Source organism: Eutrema salsugineum, unplaced genomic scaffold, assembly GCF_000478725.1.
Source record: "Eutrema salsugineum unplaced genomic scaffold, Eutsalg1_0 scaffold_14, whole genome shotgun sequence".
NCBI lineage: Eukaryota > Viridiplantae > Streptophyta > Magnoliopsida > Brassicales > Brassicaceae > Eutrema > Eutrema salsugineum.
Genome location: NW_006256877.1, coordinates 4,161,973 through 4,177,927, shown reverse-complemented (window position 1 = coordinate 4,177,927; position 15,955 = coordinate 4,161,973). Strand labels below are relative to the sequence as shown.

General features: G+C 30.8%; 3 protein-coding genes across 3 annotated transcripts; 2 read left to right on the top strand and 1 right to left on the bottom strand.

Moving 5' to 3' along the window:
• Nucleotides 1-304: 304 nt before the first annotated feature.
• On the bottom strand, nucleotides 305-1,886 carry LOC18022539 (F-box/FBD/LRR-repeat protein At4g26340). Its single transcript, XM_024158636.1, has 5 exons — nucleotides 1,703-1,886; nucleotides 1,306-1,435; nucleotides 939-994; nucleotides 691-830; nucleotides 305-601 (listed from the first exon to the last, which is right to left on the bottom strand). The coding sequence occupies exons 1-5, from the start codon at nucleotides 1,884-1,886 to the stop codon at nucleotides 305-307; spliced, it is 807 nt and encodes a 268-aa protein (XP_024014404.1).
• A 2,184-nt stretch (nucleotides 1,887-4,070) lies between these two features.
• LOC112088541 lies at nucleotides 4,071-4,567 on the top strand. The gene has a single exon (XM_024158930.1). The coding sequence runs from the start codon at nucleotides 4,193-4,195 to the stop codon at nucleotides 4,451-4,453; it is 261 nt and encodes an 86-aa protein (XP_024014698.1). The 5' UTR covers nucleotides 4,071-4,192; the 3' UTR covers nucleotides 4,454-4,567.
• Nucleotides 4,568-12,587: 8,020 nt separating this feature from the next.
• On the top strand, nucleotides 12,588-13,322 carry LOC18022538 (protein DMP9). Its single transcript, XM_006405544.1, has one exon. It carries the CDS (start codon nucleotides 12,588-12,590, stop codon nucleotides 13,320-13,322), a length of 735 nt encoding a protein of 244 aa, XP_006405607.1.
• Nucleotides 13,323-15,955: the final 2,633 nt, after the last annotated feature.

The following is a 15,955-nucleotide window of genomic DNA, read 5'->3' as shown; positions in this document are numbered from 1 at the left end:
CTAGTGAATACTCAAATCAATGTTATGTCCACAAGATATGTTCTTAATCGATGCAAACTATGTTAGGTCCCAAAGATTTTGATGCAAACTATAATAGAACAAGTTTACTGCGATTTTCGCTTCTTCTTTTTTTTTTTCATCCCATAAAACAATTGTTTCTTACAGACACATAGGCATCTATATATGTTAAATAGATTTTAGATATTTAGTTCAAATAATTAACTTGACTAACAAACTAAAAAGAAAAAAAACTATAAAAATGATAGCTTGACTGATGGCAGATATGATCCTTGATAGTCACTTCTTAATGATTAACCTTCAGTTGAGTGTAGAAGTGAAGCTTAGATGATGTTGAAGTTATTTCCGGCATGTGTGCTAACTCTATCATTATATCCTTTCGACCCCAGAAGATTGAATTCAAGGAGATTCCAGCTCTCTTTCGACACTTGGAGTTGGCAAAGATGTATCTTACTATTTCCATCTCTTCAGGTTTTCCTCGAAATTTGTTCCACTCAAAGATCTCGAGACTGGTTGACAAGCATAAGGGAACATAACTCGGTTGATTCCATGAAAGTGGAAAAGGCTCAGTTTGATAATATACCTGTGAGGCAGCATCAGGGTATGTAATTAACCTACGTTTGCTTCAGTTTAAAAATAACTACTGCATGCATGCGCAGGAGAATTACAAACCTGATCGATGACAAGAACTTTCAGGTTAGGAGAATTTTGAAGCAACAACAATAATGGTTCAAACCAATCTAACACACAAGGACGTATTTTACACTCTATAAGCTGGGAGAAGATAATGCCACAAGCCCACAACACGCAACCTGAAATGAACACAAGCAACACATAAGTAAACGCTAGAAATGTGATCATAACCATAAGAAAAAGAAAGAAAAAAAAAGAAAGTGAAGTGACCGTTATAGGGCTTCGACATATCTCGAGATACCTAAGTGAGGAAAGACATCTCATAAATTTGTCATCAGGGTAACTACAAACGTAATTACTTTATCAAGGTGAGGCTTGTTCTCAATTGAGAAAGAGTTTGTAGGTAAGTCTACGATGGTAAATTCCTTTAAAATCATGGAATCTATGACTAAAGATCCTCCTCCCATATCTGTGCATCTTCATCGTTGAATACTCTTGATTTCGTATATTCTTTCTCTAAGGTCTCTAGCGATGACACTTTTATAGTAAACTTTGTTACATTGTCTTGGTCATGTAGTCACGCCACATTCAAATGTTTGAGAATAGGACAACTCGATAAAAGCCTAACAAGAGATTCCCTTCTTTGTATATCACAGAGCAAGGTAAAGATGTTTAAGAGAGGGAAGGCAAACCGGAGAAGAAACATCTACAGAAACCTTGCCAGAAAGACGGAGATAAACAAGTGTATCACATATATAAAGGCTTTCAGGTAAGCTAGTAGGCTCTGCGGCCCCGTGAGACCAAACTCTAGTTTACAAACCCTACGATCAATTGCATTTCCAATCACTTTCCCTTGTTAGCATCAACAAGACAATATGGACCAAGTTCTATAGCCAAAATTTCTAATATAGGGGCCTTGTGGAGTTTCAAAGACTCGTTAAGAAACCGCCATTTAGACTCGGGTTGCTCACTTTCGCCAAATAAACGGCCAACGAAGCCGCCAAGATTGTGAGTAATTATCTTTGATATCTTTGTACTCCATTCGTGGCACCATCTCCAATCAGACCGACAAAAACATGGTAACCACTGCATCCTTTTGTTGGAACCAATGACAAAATCTGCACAAGCAAAACATCTGACAATGCACTGATCTTATGTTCACCTCCTCCAATTCCCCAACAGCTTATGGTTCCTTTTTTCAAAAACCCGAATATAAGCAAAACGCATCCTAACATCTTTTTCTCAGTGGAACTACACCAATTTTTGAGGGTTCTTCACTTTCATTTTTGTATATGTATATTTACTAGGTTCAACCCCTCGCGATGCGCTAGTCTTTTGTAAACAAAATTGGAGTTGGTTGTGTGTGTTCTTAATTATATAGTTTGTTTTACAGGGTTTTCTGTAATTAATAAAAATATATATATTATTTGATTGCAATATTAAATACTTGATCAGATAAATATCTTTAATTCTCTTTCCGTTTCAAAGTATAAGTCGTTTTGGAATTGATTTTTTTTGTTTCAAAATATAACTCGTTCTCGGTTTAAATGTTTATTTAATAAATTCCACTTTTATTTGTACTGTTATAGCTAATTAATTAGTGTGAACATAATATATGATATATTAATAAGGAGTAAAATGAAAAAAATAAACTTTTTTTAATATATGTGAAAAAATCTTAAACGACTTATATTTTGAAGCAGAGAGAGTATCACTTTATTTTCATAAAATAGAAATACATATAAATTTTTTTAGTAATGATATATTTTGTTATTTTTTTTTGATAAAGTTGTACAATAAATTTTAAAGTATTATCACTATACACCAATTAATAACATGGAAATTAACTCCTCCCAAAAAGAACTATTAACTGCTAACGGTACAATGAAAATTTCTCTTTGAGTCCTATGCCGACAAACATCTCAAGTAGGTTTTCTCTCTCATCATGTGTGACTAAAATCTGAAAAGTTGTCAGTTGAGAGATATATTTCTCTCTTATATACAGAACCATTCCATTCTTTTTTTTCGAAATAGTCGGATAATACAGTTAACGATAACACAATCGCATTACATCGTTAACTATACTCATTAGTTAGATTAACGTTATATCATTATTTTATTTAATATTAATTTTCAGTTAATTGTATGTTATTGACACAGGGTAAAGTTAACAACAGGGTTTGTGTTGTTTGTGTTTAACGTTAACTATACTCATGAAGTTTATTTAATATTATTTCATTTAACGTTAACTATACTCATGAAGTTTGTGTTTATGATAAATCTGTTAAGATTTACCATTTAAAATTTAGATTTTAGGTCTAAGTAGTTAGGGTTTAGTACTTTAGTGTTTACGGTGTAAGGTTTAGGGTTTAGGGTTTATGGTTTTACTATTTATAGTTAAGATTTAGAAATTAATTAAGAGAGTTAATATTAGGGTTTATGTTTTAGGGTTTAGGGTTTAGTGTATTGTTTTTTATCTTACTCGAATAAAATGAAAAAAATGGTGTTAAGGAATAAATGTTATCTGTTATTGACTTGTTATTTAAAAGTAATCTATATGATCGACAAGGATAAATTTAACAATAGTTTTCATATATAGTTATCAGATATATATATATATATATATTAAAGTTAGCAAACAATAATAATAATACCTGGACCGTTATGTCGTTTACCGATATCTAACTTCATTATCTATCACATAATACTTAGATATATCAAATCTTGTGTCAGGCTATAGAGTTATTATCCATGTTATATCTGTGCTGAGCTGATTTGCATTTAATGCTCATGTCGGCTAATTCCTTTTTTTTTTCAGGGGCAAGTGGTGTTAATGTCATGAGGAATAAGAGTAATACAGAGAAAAAAAAGATAATGTAGTAGGATCAAACTAATTTTGGATCATCTTTTAATATCTACTCTATTTTTTGGTAAATTTTTGGTATTAAACAAAATCACTCTAAAAATTTTATGCTTAACATAAATTGGTGTACTACAATGAAATTTTTGCAATGATATAAATTTTTGTTAACAAAGAGAATTTGAGGTATAAGTTTATTGCATAATAAAAAATAAAATTTATTCAAATATAAACTTACCATTATTATTTATATTTATATGTATAGAATTAATTTTTGAGTAAAGTGTAAGATAATTTGTTTTAAGTTTACTATACCTTTAAATAAACTGAATATTACGAAAGCCAATAAAATTCAAATTTTATTTAGAATATCATCAACATATAAATATTAAATAATAGTACGAGATTTTAATTGCATCGTTTAATATAATTTTTTATCGTGATTTTAATTGTCATGGATCTAAACATCCACTTGGAGTTGGAGTAGTTGACTTTATGTCGATCAAAGGCCTCAAACTAATATTCAAGAGACCACAAACATTGTCTCCATATCATAAACTACTACAATTTATCACTGATAAGACATTCAATAAAATCATAAAGACCCCTTCACACAAACCCATTTCACACAATCTCAAACAAAGAAACTCGATCAAAAATCAGATCCAAAAAACAGAAAACATGGTGAGACAAAGAAGAAAAACAGAGACAGAAGAAGAGAAAAGAGAAGAAGATGGAGAAGAAGAGAAAGTGGAGCAGATAAGCAAGAGTCGAGTGATTAGCAGAAGAAACATGCAATCTCTTGTGATCGGACTTGTCGGAGCAGCGTTGACTCTCGGAGCTTATTCACAAACATTTGTTTCTTCGTCTAAATCTCTTGGCGCAGGTCTCTTTGTCCTCTTCTTCGGTTTGCTCGTTAGCGAAGGTTTCATATCCATTTAACTCAAGTTTGTTTTTTTTGTTTTGCTTTACTTAATTTGCCGGGTTATGGACTCCTCTTGATTGTAATACACCCAATATTTTTATTTCCATCGTCTACAAATACAGTAATGGCATTCATACAAATCACTAGGTTACGAGTCATTATTATTTTTAACGTGTAAAATCAAACATCCGGCAAATCAAAACTGAAAACTTTCGAGAGTTAATTAAGTTCAATATAAGAAAATTAACAAGAAAACAAAAAAAGAGAAAGAAAAATTGAGCGTGTAGATAAAATGTTTGGGATTGTGAATATTTTATTTCCTAGGTAGATCAAAAAGTAGATAGCACATGGTCAAATCTTGTAATGAAGACGCAAATGATATGAATGTGAACATAAATAAGTATATATTTATATATATATATATATATAACTAATATAAACCGACATAAAAAAGTACTATTCTTCTACATGTTGAGCTGAAATTGACTTCCGACTTTGTCTATATCTTATTATCTTACGTGTCAAATAAACACACAAAAGTTCGAACGAAATTGTAAAACCATTAAAATCATTTATTAGATATTGTACTAGGGTCGTTATTAATCTTACGAAGGTCCAAGAAGGTGTTTTGAAAAAGAAATTGATTTTGTTTTTCTAGTTATATATAAGTAAACAGTACCAAAAAAAAACAAGAAGAACCTAATTGAAGAGGTATGTTTGAACTCTCACTCTTGATCTCCAAACTACAAATGGCAAATCAATCTAACCACTAAATTAAGATAAATTCAACAATTTTTGGGATCTCAAAAATACATATATATATATATATATATATATAATGAAGCAAATCTAGTGTTTTCCAACAAAGTAGGTACATCTCTAATAGGACCATGGCCATATTCATCATCATAACTCATAAGAGTGCTCTATGAAAAATTTTATGTATCACCGTAAGCCTAGAATGAGAGAAAGAGGCAGTTGCATAGCCAGAGATGACTTGCCGGGCTTGCTTTGTCCATCCCACCACCAAACACATATACACAAGAAATTACCTTTTCTTATTAAATATATAAAGTAGCGAAAAAAAAAGTAATTAAAACTATGTATATAAGGTCCCTATAATAAGCATAATCTCCATAGATGAAAAATTATGCTATATACAAAGCTGCCGGCAAGTCATCCTTGGCTAAACAACAATGGCCTATTTCCCACATTCAAGGCCTTCGATGAGATAATCTATTCACACACCTTCAGTGTTATTCCTATCCAAAGTTAATATTTAATATTTCCAAACCATTAATAACTGAAATAAAAACCGAATTAAATTTCTAGTGAAGGTAAAATGACCAAAAAAAAATTGAGAGCAAAAGCCATGGTGTGAAAATTCTCAAAGAAAAGAGTAAGATATAAAAACATTTGTTTCTCCCTTTTGTGAATGTATTTGTTATTCCAAAAATTTTGGGCAAAAAATGAAGAAGAAGCATAGGAACGAGAATATATATAGAGAGAAAGAAAGCAATTAAAGAAAGATGAAAGAATCTTTCAAGCTTTTAAAGTAAATGAAACCTATTTCAACGTGTTTCGTATTTATAGATTTTTCTACCATATTCCAAATATTGCTCATTAATGTTTTGTTGTCGTTGCATAGGCTCATCTTCCAATAGATTCGTACAAGTATATAAACAGTTTTATATGCATAGCCTTGAATAAAACAAATAAACTATAAATATATATATATATATATATAAGTTTATTATTTATTTCATCAAGAAGGGGCATGAAATATGCACACCTAATACACGTATTATGCATATGTATTTTGGCTACTATATAAATCTTGGCTAGTAGTTAAATTTTGGTTAGTCGTTTTTGGAATAATTATTCAAACTATTGTTAACAAAGAAAGTTATTCAGAGTAGTAATATAGAAAAGAAAGAAAATGATTTAATCTACAACACCCATGATCTTCGACCATATTCTTACATTGTCTTAACATATTAACGTTATCAGCATTTGCTCATGCCAAACGTCATTTGAAAAGTAGAGTTAGTATATATATATATATCAAACATAATATCAACAAACTAGTTTATTGAATTTGGGTCTACCTCACATTCCTTTTAAACTTATCCTATCTCACTCGACCCACACAAAGTTTAGCTCTGTCTAATGTCTTACTATTTTTAAATAGAGATTAATCTGCACTGTAGTGCAGAGGACATATTTTTGACCTTCAATTAATTTAAATAATTTTGTAAAAGCAGTTATTTTGTAAAAACATTTATTTTATAAAGTTTATCATATAATGCATATCTTTTGTGAATTTAAAAAATGAGTTGATCCGTATATAAAGTTATTTTTATTTTTTTGTTTAAATTATAAAAACTGAATTAATCTATATATAAAGTTATTTTAACCCATTAGCGTTAGACTATAATATTATTTAGCCTAATACGCAAAATATTATAATATTGTAATCATTAGTTAATTTTCATCGCTTAATAACTGAGTTTTATAATCTGTCCACAAACTATAAAAAATCAATTTTATCTTCTTTAATTATATATGAAAATAATATAATATTCTTCATACTTAGGTTTTATATATAATAAATAAAAAGACAACAAACTTTATTTAATTTTTAAAAAAAATTATAATATTTAGTAGATTGAATATATCACCTATTTTGAAAACTAATATTTTGAATTGCAAAATTTGTTTTGGTGGATATTAAAAAATTAGAACTATAATCTATTATCGAACTAACTCATTTACTTAACATGTTTGTAATAAATTAAAATATAAAATTAATTATAATATGCACTGTTTAATAACTCTCACTTCACCATCACAAATTTTTTTTGTTTAAAAATCAAATTTTTCATATCAATTTTTTAGTAAAAATAATAAAATTATTTTGTATATAATCAAGTAAATAAAGCAGCAAATTATAGTAAAAAATATTTCACCACTTTTTAATATCATAACTTTTAATCTCGACTTTAATATTATTTGAAAAAAAAAATTATTTTCATGTTTTTAATTAAATATACTTTATAGTATCATTTGAAACGAAAAATATAAAAAACTACCATATTTTTGAATTCAAAAATTAAATAATAAATATATTCTATTAAACAAGAAACAAATATTTATTAGGTTGGTTACCGTTAGATCCTCCACGACCTCCAAGACCGATAGAAGAGATCGTCAATCAATGTCTAGTGAAAGATCTGTTTGATGAACAGTCAGGGTGGAATGAAAGAGAAATACGAAGACTAGTTGTGGAAGAGGATGCAGAGATTATCCTATCTATGCGGGTAAACTCAAGATCAGAAAAAGATTTATTAGGTTGGCACTACAATAAAACTGGTCTCTACACAGTTAAGTCTGGTTTGGCAGCTCATACCCATCAAAGGATACTTCATCCCCCTTCTGGTAATGCTAATCTGAAGCAACTAATCTGGAAGCTCAAAATCGCTCCAAAAATAAAGCACTTCCTGTGGAGAGTGGTCTCAAGTGCAATCCCAACAGGTGAAAACCTCAAAAGAAGACATGACAAGAAATTCACTTTGTCCACGGTGTCTTTCTTCAGAAGAAACGACTAATCATCTTTTCTTTGAATGCACTTATGCACAACAAATATGGAGAGCTTCTGGATTTCCAAACCCAAGTGTCTTCAATATGGGATTAAATTTTGAGGAAAAGCTGGAAGCCATACTTAAGAGGAGTTCATTACTGCCTCACAGAGTACATCAATATGCCTTGTGGATATTTTGGCGCATCTGGAAGAGCCGCAATACACTTTTGTTTCAACAAAAAGAAATCCCTTGGTTAACAACACTGAAATTAGCTGAAAGTGATGCAAAAGAATGGTTAAATGTCTACCAGCTTGTTGATAGATATAATCAGCCAGACTTTCATCAAAAACCAACCTCGATGGCAAGACATCATCGATGGCTTCAACCAAAAGAAGGATGGCTAAAATGCAACTATGATGGATCGTACATCAAGGAGAGAAAGAATGCGAAGGCGGGATGGATTCTAAGAGATGAAAATGGAGTTTTCAAAGGGGCAGGTCAAGCAGAAAGCAATGCAGCACAAACGCCACTAGAGAGTGAAGCCCAAGCATTATTGATGGCTATGCAATACTGTTGGTTAAGAGGTTATAGGAAAATCATTTTTGAAGGAGATTGCAGAAACCTGGTAAACCTGATCAACAAAGAAACACTCAACTTTGTAAGTCACAACTGGATCAGAGAAATCTGGAAGTGGAAAGGAAAGTTTGAAAATACAGAATTTGTTTGGACACACTGGGAAAATAATCAAGCAGCAGACACTCTTGGGAAGGTAGCTTTACCGGTTAATACCAAATATAGTTCTTATCATTATGTCCCACATGTAATTTCTGATGTATTACATTCAGACTATGTAAGTTTCAATTAATAAAATAGACGTTAAAAAATAAAAATATATATATATATATTCTATTAAACAATAAACAAATACTGTTCATATTATTATCAATAGATTTGAAAAACAACTATATCTTTTTCTATTGTAATTATTTTTTGTTATTTGTAATGGCATATCATGTAATATTTTACAAAATAAAGATTATTTTTAAAATATTTGCTTAAATAATAATATAGAAATTTTCATACCTAATTCCATACTGAACAAAAATTTCTGTTCAAAAGTATACAGATTTTTAAAATAGCGATTTTATCCAAATTAGACATAAATTACGATTTAACTCCCTAATTTGATCCTAAACATAAATTAAACTTAAATTAATCATATATGACCTGGATACTGAAGATAATATCGGAAAAAAAAAACCCTTGAAGTCACCACAAGAATGGTCGTCCGTTGGAGGGTTATGCCTCACAAACATATAAATCAAAATTTTTGAAGATAAACAAAATTAGAAGACGAAACACGGGAATTAGGTTTCCATTGTCTAAGCAAATTCCTAACTAATATCTCTGATGATATCTTTCTGTGTCTAAGATATGGTTTTTTGTTCTCTCATCTGGTTTATTTTACACAGCTCAAATATATATGGTCCGCCTCCCTAAAGGTCAAGGCCGCTCAGGCCCCAAAACACTATGTTCAGACACCACCACCACCACTTCCCTATTCAGCCACTGATAAAACTAAAATTTTTCAACTGTACGGTTTTGATAGATGTGAAATAAGATTTAGTAAATTCATCAAAAAAAATTTTAATAATTGATCAAATTTTGGACAGTCAAAATTGTTTTGCTTGTTGGAGTCAAGATTTCAATATTGATAATATCTAAAACATTAATCTTATTTTATCTTGGTTTTAATGTTAGACATATTTTTGATCTTGTATCATTCGATATTCGCATAGTTTAATCTCATGGAATAATCATTTCAAGAAAAAATTCTTTTTAAATTATTGTTTTTTGATTTATCAATTAACTAATCACTTTTATATAAGGGAAAAAATGTTTAAAACCTTTTTACATCGTAGATATCAGCAAACATATTCAGAAAAAATCGACAAGACTATTTTGTTTATCTTAAGTATCTGCATTTTGTGGGTTGGGTATGATTGGTTTCGACTTTCGAGTGTAACTTCGTTTATGCTCAGATTAGAGTTAAATCACAATTTATGGCTAATTTGAACAGAAATCATGATTTCAATATCTAAGTGGCTCTAAGTTTAAAGCTTTGTTTTGTGTGGATTAGTTGTGAAATTTTAAACGTTCAACTAGTACCTAAACTCTGTGTGGCTAAGCAAGATATGATAGTTCTGAAGGGGTTGTGGATCGTCGACCCATTGAATTTCATTGTATGTTACATCTAACTTGAATTGTGATGCTTTTAACAAAAAATGAAACGAACTTGAACTTTGATGCATATAAAAACAATCATATTTATACATTTCTCAAATTAACAGAAACTTTGCTAAGGGCTCTCATTTATACAATCATATTTATACATTTCTCGAATTCAAACCTGTATAATTTTTACTATTGATAAGAAAATGATTTTACAAAATATGGTAATAAGGGTATACAATCTAACCAGTGGAAAACTGAAAAGTTAATGAATAGTACATTTTGTACACTTGAATTAGTCTCTAACATATTTAAGGAAAGGTAGTCGGCTATGGTACAAAGAAGACACAGCAAACAATAGGAAGTCTGTACTTGAATAGTTGAATAAGTATCGAGTTATGTGAAGTCTACATCATATAAGTACACGTTTTCATATCTAACTTAATAAATCATGTTTTAAGTTTTTAACCAAAATAAAAGTAGAAGTACATTGCATAATAATAATTAAAAAAAAAAAACAGACTTACTGATCGAGCTATATAATCTCCACCATGCATGACTCACTGGAATATTGTTATTTTTTCTTTTTTTAATAATCTTGTTTGTTTCATCAGTTCTTAAAGATCAATGCCCATTGCTACAAATATAATGGTGCATTTAGAAAATTTCAAGTTCACCCAAAAATATATATTTAAAAGAAAAACTAATTTGACTATCTTATTAAATCATCAGTCTGCATCTAATTTAAAAGAACTCATTCTTAAATTGTTTAACCTCATACAATTGTATGATCTTATTCTTACCTACGTAGTGGCCAGTGTGAAATATTTCCAATATGGTTTGAATCGAGACAATTTAAAAAAAAATGTAATTCATGGTGATTACATATGGTCATCCAATACATAGAGCATGGTGAAGTTTCAGATATAAGAATACTGCAAATATCTAGGGTTTAAATTTTATCTTGTAAGTTGCAAAGTGTAAAGAACCGAGGGAAAATAACTCCATCACCAAACATTACAAAGCCTTGGAATAGCTTTGTAGATAGGCACAGTTACTTTATTACAAATTAACTAAAGTGAAAAAATTAAAGGAAAGCGAATAGTGACAGCTCTTCCTTTGACCTATTATGGGTTTTGTAGTAAATGGAAAATGACCATCCGATGAATCTGCGAACGACATCTCTCACTGGTTAGGTACGTTCAATTTATTGCTTCTTCAGACTTCAAACCCTATAATATTGGAGTTCCTTCACAAAATTATTCGCAACTTAAATTCTGTACAGTAATCTTTCATTAGAGAAGCTTTTACGTAAGTTTTTAAGGGATAATTAAAGTCAAATTTTCTAACAATTTTATAAGGGTTTTGCTCAAATTATTATTTTTTTTTTTGAACTGATTTTATGATATTTTTCATAATATGAATTCATAAACTATTCGTGATGTATGAATATAAATTCTTCATATATATTGTTTTACAAGCATGTTTCTCGTATCGTACATAACATATATCATCATCAAGTGTTTCATGAATGAAGAAAATAAAGCTGATTGATTTATTTACCAAATATCCACAGCCAGTAGTAAACTTTTTATAAAATCTAATAAGTTTTTTTTTAACAACACCTTTATAAATTATTAAATAGTGTAACGGTAGTACAACAATTTTTTTATACAACAAATCCAAAGCCAATAAGGAGGAATAGAGTAAATCAGTAACACCTAATCATTATGGTAAGCCTTCTTCGACAAATCAAGTGAACAAGCAATTTCGACATCCAATATCTTATATCTATCAATTGATTTCCAATTTCAGTACTTTCTCCTCTTCCATTAATCTAATAACTTTTTCATTTGATTAATTAAAACGATGATGATTCAATTTGAATTTTTCCTTGAAGAGTACATATAAAAAATTGGCCTTTCAAAGACTAGGATTGGGCTAGTTCATGGACTTGAGCCCATTTAGTGTTCTCCATATAATTTTTAATTTCTAAATAATTTTATCAAGCTTCGATTAGTTTTATGAATTTGATTTCCATTTTTATGTAAAATACCGCGACAAAAGAGCGACGAAAGCAAAAACAGAGAAGACGGCCAGTCGGCCACCTTAATCGGACGGCTATTATTCCTTCATGGAATCTCCTCCTTTAATCCAGAGAACCACGTGGCTTCTTTATCAAAGAGAGCAAACTTTTACATAACCGTTGGATAAAAACTCTATAACCGTCAATAACCGTCGAAATTTTTAAAATAAAAAATCTCACTCTTCATAAGTCATTTCATTTTCACAAAACCTGTTGAATCACACAAAAAAAAAAGATAGAGAAAACACGAAAATGGAGAAAACAGAGGAAAGCGTCGGGATCAGATTTTACACGACGTCGACTCCGCCGCAAAAACCATCACCACCACCGTCTCGTTCCCCAAAACCCGTCTTAATCTCTTCACTTCCAACACTTCCGGCAGGAGCCACCGCCGGAGGAGGAAGAGGCCGAAAACGTCGCATGGTGGCACAAGGAGTTCAAAAAACGGTTTCGAAGACATCAATGCTCGTCAACTTTCTTCCGACAGGAACACTCTTGATGTTCGAAATGGTTCTTCCGTCAATCTACCGTGACGGAGACTGCAACGGAATCAACACACTCATGATTCATCTCCTCTTGCTTCTATGCGCAATGTCTTGCTTCCTGTTCCATTTCACCGACAGTTTCAAAGCATCCGATGGGAAAATCTATTACGGTTTCGTGACGCCGCGTGGACTCGCCGTGTTTATGAAACCGCCGCCGCCGGAGTCAGGAGGCGGAGATGTGATAGCGGAAGCGGCGATTCCGGTGAGTGACGATAGGTATAAGTTGAGGGTTAACGACTTTGTTCATGCGGTGATGAGCGTTTTGGTGTTTATGGCGATTGCGTTTTCTGATCGGAGAGTTACGGGTTGTTTGTTTCCGGGGAAAGAGAAAGAGATGGATCAAGTTATGGAGAGTTTTCCGTTGATGGTCGGAATTGTTTGCAGTGCTTTGTTTCTTGTTTTTCCGACCACTCGTTACGGTGTCGGATGCATGTCCGCTTGAGTTTTTACATTTGTGTGTGTGTTGTTGTTGTTGATTTGGTGTTTTTAGTATTTCTTTTGTTGTTTCCTTGTAATTTATTTAGATAATCTTAAGTACAAACTCTATTATCTTCTCATTCAAGTATTGTATTCGTTGTGAAATAAAATGTTGTGTTGGAACTAGATATGTGTATGAAACGTGTATGTTTACTTGTTGATCGAAATATTTTACGTTAACAGATTCTCTCGCACAATACCATAACTCAATTTAGGAAATATTGGGATGGGCTAGGCAGGCCCAGTTGTTAATGAATTGAGTTTCTGATTTGCTCTTGATTTGAACTTTGAACAATTCGTCAAAATTTGACGATATTATGTCATGGAATGGCATGGAATGGAACATAAAAAGAAGTTAATACTTTGGATTAACTATTTGCCTCCTTTAAATATACCAACTCAAAATTAAGCTAGCTACTCAAATTTTTTTTTTTTTTATAAAACCAGTTATAACTAATCTGGTAACGAAAGATGTGTTAACTCTAATCAAGAACGCTTATATATCTAAATTTTAACAATGTTGTTAGGATCTTAATCTCGAATCGACTTTGAATTGAACTCGGATACTAATTAATAAAAAAAGAAAAACGACACAGAAATTTACGAGTCTGGCCTCTTAATGTCAGATAACATCCTACGTCTCCGCTTGGTGAATCAAGCAACACTATATTCCAAGATTACAATCTTCTTCTCCTCTATATATATCTCTCTGTAACAACTAACTACCTCAGTGACAGTCAGAGATATATACACACGCTTTGACTGATTGTCAAAAATCAATTACAAATTGAAATGTTGGTTTATATCTAAACCGTAAACCATGAGCAGCAATAACCAGACATTCAATTAGGCTAACCTGTCTACGGTTTAAGCCTAACCAAGTTTATTTTCCATCACCAAAATACAACAAATGTCAAAGACTTGTAAACGTAAAAACAAATTACATTACAAGTTATAACCAGGAGATGGATATTATAATATTCGCAAATTTCACATTTAGTCTTAAAAAGTTAGATTTAATCCACGTCAGCATATCCCCTAACCACAAAACTCGTGTTCACACGCGTCGGATATAACAGCTCATTTTCTCGATAGAAAAGCAAATTAAAAAGCGACGAGAGCGACATTCAGTGACTTGTGGCTCAAAATTTTCTGTCGCCTATGAAAATAAATACGATGATGCCACGTTGTTTCTACTATGCAATAAAGTGTAGTTGTTTACTGCGTGTAATTTAGGACGCACTCAAACTAGTGTAGTCTTATTACTGAAATGGATATAGTTTTTTTTTTCTTTTTTGAAACTTTGAAATGGATATAGTAGGATCAAAGTAATGCTCATAAATATTTCCAGAGGTATCAGAAAATACCTGAAAGTATACAAATTAACCCATATGTAAGATGGAGAAGATGCTAGTTTAACTCGAACAGAACGAAAACTTACCACAGATTATGCTAGTGCATTTCAAAACAAAATCTTACCCAAAATTACTCACATGATGATGACACTATCCAAACATATTGTTCACTTATGTATTTATAGATATACCAAACAGAATGATGTGACGAAGAGAAAAGAAAAAAAAAGTTGGTCAGTTAGAAAAGCAGCCATGTGATATAAACGAGATTTCTTTTATATATAAACATAATTAAATATACCAAAGAAATTTGAAAAACTTTTTTTTTTATATTTAGGGGAACAACAGTCAGAAAATGATAAATAATGTTCTTAAGCATCTTATCAAAATTAAGAATACGTATTTCAATCGTGCGCCCAAGTGGGATAATATATTGTATAAAAAAGTAAATGTTTTCAAACAAATTTATTTTATATTAGAGATTTGGGGTGGTCTTAAAAAGGTATCCTATACTTATCCACATTATTGCACTTTTTCAAATCGACATGGCGTTCATTAGTCACCACAACTTCTAACATAGGCTTCTTATAACCATGTATCTCTGATATGTTGAAGATTTTATGACAAGAAAAAGGTAAGATAGAGAAAACTGAAGATTCACTAAATACTTTCGTCGCTGCAAAAATATTAGAATATTAGAATACGAATTTAGATGATAGAATATAAGAACAAGATTAAAAAAAAAGGGTTTTTGCTAAAATTAACCCAAAACTTGATTTTGAATACAAAAGTAGACTCTTGAAAAAACATTTAGCAGATATAACCTACAAGGGTAGTGAAAAGACAATTTAATTCTGTATGAGTAAACAAAAAATGGATGTTCTAATTACCGTTTTCTCCCTGACGAAGTCTACTAAAGTAAAACTGAAGTCTACTAGTAGACTAAGTCTACTAAGCAATTAAATCTGTAAATTTAATTTTAAAATTTAGAAAAAATTATTTTGGTATCAGAATTACATTCATAAATTCCGTAATTGTAACACAAATGTACATAAATTATTTTTTTATATTGATAAATGGAAATTTTTGTTTTTAAATTAAGAAGAAGAAAATCTATTATTTAGGTTTTAAAATTTGTAGACTTCTATATTGAAATCTGCTAAACCGAATAAATTAACCTAACCAAAATTTAAACCAAATTAAACCAAAATTGAACAAAAAATAGCTATTTTAACCGAAATTT

Bases quoted from the DNA above. Each gene is read 5' to 3' on its own strand.
- LOC18022539 (XM_024158636.1), bottom strand. From the start codon at position 1,886: ATGTTAGGATGCGTTTTGCTTATATTCGGGTTTTTGAAAAAAGGAACC. The intron at 995-1,305 runs GTGATATACAAA...TTACGTTTGTAG, and splicing joins AAACATCTTTACCTTGCTCT to TTACCCTGATGACAAATTTA. The intron at 602-690 runs GTTTGTAATTCT...GCTGCCTCACAG, and splicing joins AAGTTCTTGTCATCGATCAG to GTATATTATCAAACTGAGCC.
- LOC112088541 (XM_024158930.1), top strand. From the start codon at position 4,193: ATGGTGAGACAAAGAAGAAAAACAGAGACAGAAGAAGAGAAAAGAGAA.
- LOC18022538 (XM_006405544.1), top strand. From the start codon at position 12,588: ATGGAGAAAACAGAGGAAAGCGTCGGGATCAGATTTTACACGACGTCG.